Source organism: Lipotes vexillifer, unplaced genomic scaffold, assembly GCF_000442215.2.
Source record: "Lipotes vexillifer unplaced genomic scaffold, Lipotes_vexillifer_v1.1 scaffold97, whole genome shotgun sequence".
NCBI lineage: Eukaryota > Metazoa > Chordata > Mammalia > Artiodactyla > Lipotidae > Lipotes > Lipotes vexillifer.
The window spans coordinates 1-8,181 of NW_006775688.1; the positions used below are offsets into that span (position 1 = coordinate 1).

Consider the following 8,181-nt stretch of genomic DNA (forward strand, 5'->3'; position numbering starts at 1 on the left):
CTGAATTTGATGTGTGGATTCGGAGAGGGAGAGAGATAGGAGCTCCTGAGGGTGACTGTGGAAGAAACTATAAAGCAGGTAAGTAGGACAAACAGCATCAAGCCAGGTAGACATTTCTGCTTTTTGCGTTTTTACCACTTGGGCAAGCAACTGCTGCTGAGTTCTTTCCTCTATGTTGTAGTCCATGGTTTCAAAAGGGATTAACCTCTCGTGTCCACTGTGGTCATTTGGTAGTAGATGCTTGGAGGACTGTGTTGAGAAGAACTCACAGGCCACACCTAAGCCAGAGAGAGTCTGAGAATTGGTTGGCAATGCTTGCCATGAGTGTGGGATAGGCAGTGCAGCCCATGGGCCACATAGCAATTATTTGCATTGTAAGGTGTATCTGAAATCAAGATGACACTCGACAGTTCCTAATGACTACTTGACCATGAGACATATCTTTCCCCCAATGTTTTCTTCTCTTTATATGTTTTTTCCTTGTCCTTGTTCACTGTCTTTCTCTTCTCCTTTTCCCCCCTTCCTGTTCTCCTTTTCCACTCTGTAGACCTTGGACTCATCAATGGCTTCCTCATGCCCCACCTGTGACATGTGGCCTCAGAAAGATCATTCAGCCATTCTCACAACAAGGTTTTATTTTTCTCTGGTATCTGGAGAGCTGAGAAAGACACTCCACTCGGATTCTTATATTTGGTTTCCTTAGGAGAACCCCAAGACTTAAAATTTTATTTTCCTTTTCTGGTAGTTACATCCTTCAGGGATCCGTCCCATATTCTAAATGATGTTATGTGTGAGTGTTTGTGTGTTTTTGTAGTGTTGTGTAGGTGATATGGGTTGGGAGCTTGTGAGAAATTGTAAGTGTGCTTACAAAGAAGCAAGTTGAGTAGAGTTATGACTTGACACAACAGACCAAAATCTCTCCTGCTTCTCTTCTCTCAAGCAAAACTTAGATTTATTTTTTTTACTTTGACCTTTTCTTAAACAACCTCACCCAGGAATGAGAAAGATTTTTCTGATGAAAAGACAAGCCTTTCCTTTCCTACCAATCAGTCCTTTGAGAACCTCAACCCCAATCTCTGCCTCCCTTAGATACTATTTTTAATCAACGCACCTCTCCTCTGGGCCAAATACTACAAGCATGAGATTATTTATTGTCCCTTGCTAAGCTGCATTTCTTAGCAATTCAGTTCCATTTCTCTTTTCTGTTCTTGTTTGTTTGGACTCTAGATTGCAAAGTACAAAGGATTATTGACCTGGTTGGAAAAATACCGATTACCTTTCTTCTATAAGACCAACTTGTGTTTCCATTACATTCTCTGTCAGGAGTTCATCAGTTTCGTTCAGTCCCCGGGAAGAGGTAAGCCCGCGGGTGTGTTGGGGAGAAACCTGGGCAGCTAGGTTGCACAGCATCCTGTGCCTGTCAGTCCTACAGTAAGGTACAAATATGGGCTGCCTTCATAGCCTTAGATGTATGGTTGGCTCAGGCTGTGTTGTGGTGAAATCTTAAGCTGAAAAATCGGAACCAAGAGCAACAAGCAGGAGTCTGATGGGCTGGGCTGTTTGTCTCACTGCAGCCAGAAATGAGAGAGTTAATGACAGCCAAATTGCCTACAATGTGTTCAGAATCAAAGGTAGCACCACCTTCACTGTTATCACCTGGCCTAAGCCACCATCATTTCTCGCCTGGCTATTGAAATCATCTCTGAATCAGTCTCCTCACTGCTGCTCTTGTTCTCTGCTCCCAGCAGCCAGGGTGAGCTTTTTAAAACTTCTGTTAGTTCATGTCATTCCTCTGCTCGCTGACCCTCCCCACCACCACCACCAATGGCTCCCATCTCAGTGTGAAATCCAGTGCCCCTAAAATGCCTTTCCAGGTCCTAGAGACCTGGCGCCATTGCCTTTCTGACCTCATCTCCTGCTTCTCTCTTGCTCCCTCATTGCAGCCAGATTGGCCTCCCTGCAGTTCCTCAGATATAGTGGACATATTCCCAGTTCAAGGCTTTGCACTGGCTGTTCACGCTGCTGAATACATGGAAGGCTCCTCCTCCATGTATTCACATGGACCTCCCTTCACCTCAAGTCTCTGGGCAGCTCTCACCTCCTCATTGAAGGCTACCCTTATGGCCCAATGCCCACTCATCCACCCCTGTCTTAGCTCTCCCTACATCCTCCTTTCCTTTTTCATTTTTTCCTGTAATGCTTATAACTTTCATTCTCACTAGAGAATGTATTTATTATGCTTATTGTTTATTGTCTCTCTCCTCTGCTAGAGTATAAGCTCCTTGAGGGCAGGGATTTATTATTTTTTTTGCGTTACATGGGCCTCTCACTGTTGTGGCCTCTCCCATCGCGGAGCACAGGCTTCGGACACGCAGGCTCAGCGGCCATGGCTCACGGGCCCAGCCGCTCCGCGGCATGGGGGATCTTCCCGGACCGGGGCACGAACCCGTGTCCCCTGCATTGGCAGGTGGACTCTCAACCACTGCGCCACCAGGGAAGCCCAGAGGGCGGGGATTTTTGTTCTGTTTGTGGATGTATCCCAAACACCTAGAATGGTACTCGGCACTTAGTAGGCATATAATAAATATTTGTTGAAAGAATGAAAGAATAAGATTTCCATCTAGGGTTGATTTGACAACATCATTCTCAGCTCAACTAGCCAAAGGAAAAAGGAAACCAGGGAATGTTAAGATTCAGGAGATCCCACTGAGTAAAATGTTGTAACAAATCACCCATTGTACTCACTTCCCTCCTTCAATATACTGATATGTATTGGGAACATCGCTGTCAGCTAGGGACCATAGAAGGCAAGGGGCCTTCGTTGGAGGGTAACTTTGATCTGTCGATTATACACATACTTCTATGTCTATCCCATATCACTTGATGAATGTCACTAGAGGGTCTGGTGCCTAGCTTCAAAAGCACCGCATAATCAGGGCCCAACTCATCTCACTGGTCACCATTTTTCCTCACTCACACTGAGCTAATGGGGGTCTGGCCATGTGCAAGGCTGAAAGAGGGACCGGGGGAAGAGCTCATTTCAGTTTCTCACCATGGACTATTTTTTCAAGATCACTTTGTGGAGAAAAGATGGGGCATGAGGATGAAAGCACAATAGTCAGTTACAAGGCTCATGCTTCAGTCCAAATGAGAAATGACGGTAGTTTGAGCACAGCAGACACAAAAGGTTGTGAACAGATTTAGAATTTATTTTGGTGAGAGAACCAACTGGACCTATTAATAGATTGGATGTAGGGCGTATGGGAAAAAAGAAGCAAACAAGACTGATAATTTGTAGGCAATTATGTGGATAAATTTCAGAACATGGATATCATCTGTCTATTTATGATGATACTTGTCACGGCACTTGAAAAGATCATCCACAGAGAAAAGAGGAAAAGTGAATTGCTTGAGGATTAATTCGGAGGCACTCAATGTTTAGGGGTTGAGCAGAGAAGCAGCTGGCAAAGGACACTGTGGAGGAGCAACCATTGGGGAGGAAAAGCAGGTAAGTGTGGTGCTGCAGGTGCTAAAGAAGACAGGTACAAGAGCCAAAGAGTAGTCAGCTGAATCAACTGTGGTGTGAGGTTGATGAAGACAGAGAAGGACCATTGGATTTGGTTGCTATGAAGGCCATCGGTAACCTTGACCTCCTAGGCTTTAATAGGAAGGAATGGATGAAAGCCCCGATACACACGCTCACAAAGACCATCCAGCCTACCTGAACTCCCCATCTTTGGCTCTCCAGAAAAACCATACCCTTTGGACTTGCAGACCTGGGTTTGCACCCTGGCTCTTCCACTTACTACCCATATGAACTTGGGCAACTTAGCAATCCTTTCTGAGCATTAGTTGCCTCTTCTGTAAAATGGGAATAATTACATCTTATGGCATTGTCATGTTTGTTATGGGATGTCATATATAAAAGCATTAGGCTCTGGAAAGCAGTAGGTGCTCAAGAGGTGGTAACTATTATTCTTACCATAATTTTCCTCTCCTATGTTGCTTGTTCAGTGCATTCTAGGCAGGCAAGCTCCCCTTGTCTCTGTGTAACTGGCACTTCTGCTTGACAAGCCCAAGCACAGAATCACTTTGTCTAACACAGTACCTAACATGAACTACAAGCTCAATTAAATGTTTGTGATAATGGCAACTGAATAAGAAATATTTGCAGCATGTCCACAGAAACCCTTAGAGGATTAAAGTAGAGAGTACAATGATCAGACCCTTCCTTTTCTACAAGGACCCCCAAGGTGCGTATTGTTCCCGAATTAATGGAGAGCTGAAATTAGGCTCCTTTTCCCATTATTAAAGAGCAGGATGCCTTTCTTAAAACTTACCCAGGAATTAATCACTGAGCATTTTCTATTGTAGATATCACTACTCTCTAAAGTAGAAATGTCACTCAGAGAAAATCAGACATTCAGGTAATTCAAAGTTTTATTGAATATGCTTTACAAATGGGCATTTGATTGTCATATCCAAGTACTCACTACAAATCAGAAAAACAAATCTTACTTCTAAAACTTAAAGCAACCTTGCTGCTCCTAAAACCTTAAAGAAAAGTCTTAAGTTTGTTTCTTCCAGTACTTGTTAATTTCATTCAGCGACAGCCTTTTTAGACCACCTCCTTTTTCAATTCTGTTTATTTATTTATTTTTGGCCATGCCCTGCGGCATATGGTATCTTAGTCCCCAACCAGGGATCGAACCCGCACCCCCTGCACTGGAAGTGCAGAGCCTTAACCACGGGACCACCAGGGAAGTCAAGACCATCTCCTTTTCAGAAAGAACCTAAGACACTGTTTTTTCTCCCAGCTCCTCTCATTACAAAGCTTCATCCTCACTACCACAGTGAGGATAAATGGAAAGAACATCAGACTTCATGCCAGAAAATCTTTTCAAATTCAGACAATGATACATCCTATGCATTAGAGTAAATCAACACGTCTCTAACCTTAGTTTCCTCATCTGCAAAATGAGGGTCACAGCACTTATCTTACAGGATTATTTTGAAAACTAAAAGAAGTAAAATATGCAGGTGTAATTTATAAATTATAAAACACCATCAAAATGTGTCCTAGCATTATTACTCATGAATGAAGATGGATCATTCATTTTTCAATGAATATTTATTGGTCATTACCATGTGGCAGACATTTTGCTAGGCTGTACGATACACATCAAAAAATATATATATCATTGGCCCTAAGGAGCCTATTATATGTATATCATTCCAGTGGGGAAGAATCATGCTCTGGGTGGAGAGAAACATGCTCTGGTGTGGCCACGGGTGCTAGGGAGCCAGAGAGGACACTCAGACAGGGGTGTGGAAAATGAGGGCATTCAGAGGACTTCCCGAGGGGGTGAAACTGGAACTGTCTCACTGCAGATCCAAAAGTAAGACATCAAACTCGAATCACTCCTCTGTGAGGTGAACCACACAATCCACAGTTCTGGGCTCCCAGCCAGTTCAAAGGTAGCACAGCCCGCTAAGGCAGAACTTCTCAGCCTCAGTGTCACTGATAATTCTGTTCTTCTGGATAATTCTGTTTTTCGGCGGTGCTATCCTGTGTATATCATAGAATGTTCAGCAGCATCCCTGACCTCTATCTACTAGATGCTAGTACAACCCCCTACCCTCAGCTTTGACAGATATTTTAACTGCCAAATGGCCCCTGAAGGGCAAGATTGCCTACAGTTGAGAAATACAGCCTTAACATAATAGAAAACCAACACAGGTAATTCTAGAAGGAATGCATTTCATACAGTTGGTGCTTAGACTTATACTAGTTAGTGCTCAACAAATACTGTATGAATCAATGAGCCACCCAGAGCCCATTTGACCTTTTGGGTCTCAGGTAGAAGAGCTCTGAGCTAGTAATTAAGTTCTAAGGTGCCGAGTGAGAGGTAACAATAACACCAAGTCCATTTATACTACGCTCTGTGCAAGTTGTATAATCTGGGGCAAGTAGTTCAATTTCCCTGAGTCTCTCAGGCTCTTCAGTTCCTAAAAGGGGATATTAATCTTATCTTGCAAGGTTGTTGGGAGAATTACATGAGATAATTGATGTAAAACATAAAGCATTAGAGGTTTAGGGACTCACTCCTTTGGTGCAGTTGACAAGAGGAATCTTAGCAGGATGCTCTCCCAGCTCCTGCCAAGCTTTACCCTTAAAAAGGACTAGAGTAGTTTGAGCATATGCTTTTTTGTTGTTATAAACGTGGAGAATGCTGAGCACGGCACCAGGAACTGACACATCAGCTATCCAATTCACTGCTCACAAGCAACCAGGTTAGTCAAGAGGCTCAGGGAATTCCCTGGTGGTCCAGTGGTTAGGACTCCGTGCTTCCACTACACGGGGCATGGCTTCAGTCCCTGGTGGGGGAACTAAGATCCCACATGCCACGTGGCGTGGCCAAAAAAAAAAAAAAAATGTCAAGAGGCCCAGAGAGTTGTGACTCGCCCAGGATTACACAGCAAAAAGGTACTTCGCTGAATTCAAAAGGCACTAGGGCTGGCCAGCCTGCTCACCACCACCACCTCCATCACACCTAGGCTTATTTAGATGTGAGTTTTTGGAAAATGCTTTTTGTATTCTGTGTTCTGTAGTTTCCTATAGACATACATGACCAGATCGGGAAATTTCTCCTGAAAATACTGGGAAGGTTCTCCAATTTTTGACTTCATCCTGAAATGAAACATAAATATTTTGATATGCTTGCCCCAAACTCTGCATCCCCCCTTTATAGCATATGGCCCTGGAAATCTTTTTTGCTCCCCTGGTTTCTATAGCAGAATAAATGAGGACTTTGGAATCTGACAGAGCAAGATTCATCTCCTGACTCTTCAACTAATGGACTAAACTTTGGCAACTTAAGTTTTATGAACCTCAGTTTTATTATCCATAAAATGAACATAATACAATCCCATGATCCCTTATCTACAATGCTGAAATCCAAAAAAGCCCTCAAAACTGCAAGTTTTTTGTGAGTTTACAGCTAAGAATTTTGGTAGCAAAAGCTAATTGGATTAACACGGGGCTACTCTTCTAATGCTACATTCGCTTTACCCAGCCACGCAGCCCCCTGTGTTTCTTCACACAACAATTGCTAGCCTACTGTTAAAGGGGACTCAGCAAAAATTGAAAAGGAAGAGGAGAACCTGCAGGGCATGTCCACTGTTGACTGTAAGACCCTTGTGATAGCCCTTTTCCAAACAGAAGGAAGAATGACTTTCATCAAAATAAATTTTCTTCTTTCTATCAAATAGCAGATATAAATTTAGAACTGAATTTTTAAGATTATTCTCATCTCATACATGACTTCTCATACATGACTTACTTTTTATTCTTTACTTCATCAATGTGCTCTCCCAAGTTCCGGATGAACTTCAGCAGGTCACCCACGGTGTCCTGATAAACATTGCCTTTTTCATAAAACTTATTCATTTTTTCCATCACAAATTTGTCAATCTAAAAAAAATTACACAAAAATGTGGTAGCAACACAAAATAAATCCTGAATGTTAATACAAAAAGGCAGAATACAAATTTGAATATATGTCAAAATTTCCACTAACTAATAAAGCAAATTAATACAAAGAAAAGAATGGAAGTAAGCACCGTACACCACAACGCTAACTGTAGTTGTGTTTGGATGTGGAATTATAAATAACTTCAAATTCGTGTATCTATCTTCCAAGATAATTGTTTTCATAGAAATTAACTACATTAAAACATGGTTTAGGAAATCGGCTACTATACAGGAAATTTGCTCACTATACTATACAGTAGCACTATCTTTGTGGCCACCCTTCCAAATTCATACTTGATTACATCTCCTCCTTCAAGAGGGTTTTCCTGACTGAAACCAGGCGTTGCAGCCATTGCCATAGTGAGTGTGGTTGTTCTTTGTTTTGTTTTGTTTGTAATTATGTTTCCAAAGGTTACATGTTTCTCCTTGTCCCGAGGTGTCCCAGGGCAGCTGCTCTCATATTAATAATGCCTTCCTGGGCTTCCCTGGTGGCGCAGTGGTTGAGAATCTGCCTGCCGATGCACGGGACACGGGTTCGTGTCCCGGTCCTGGAGGATCCCACATGCCGCGGAGCGGCTGGGCCCGTGAGCCATGGCCGCTGAGCCTGCGCGTCCGGAGCCTGTGCTCCGCAACGGGAGAGGCCACAA

General features: G+C 43.1%; 1 protein-coding gene across 1 annotated transcript in view; it reads right to left on the reverse strand.

Annotated features, from left to right (window-relative positions):
- Positions 1-6,511: 6,511 nt before the first annotated feature.
- The window catches only part of RNASEL (ribonuclease L), a 13,813-nt gene continuing 12,143 nt past the window's right edge, over positions 6,512-8,181 (reverse strand). Inside the window, 3 exon segments of the mRNA XM_007450125.1 lie at positions 6,512-6,570; positions 6,573-6,691; positions 7,344-7,474. Of these exon segments, the coding sequence (XP_007450187.1) occupies positions 6,512-6,570; positions 6,573-6,691; positions 7,344-7,474 (309 nt within the window).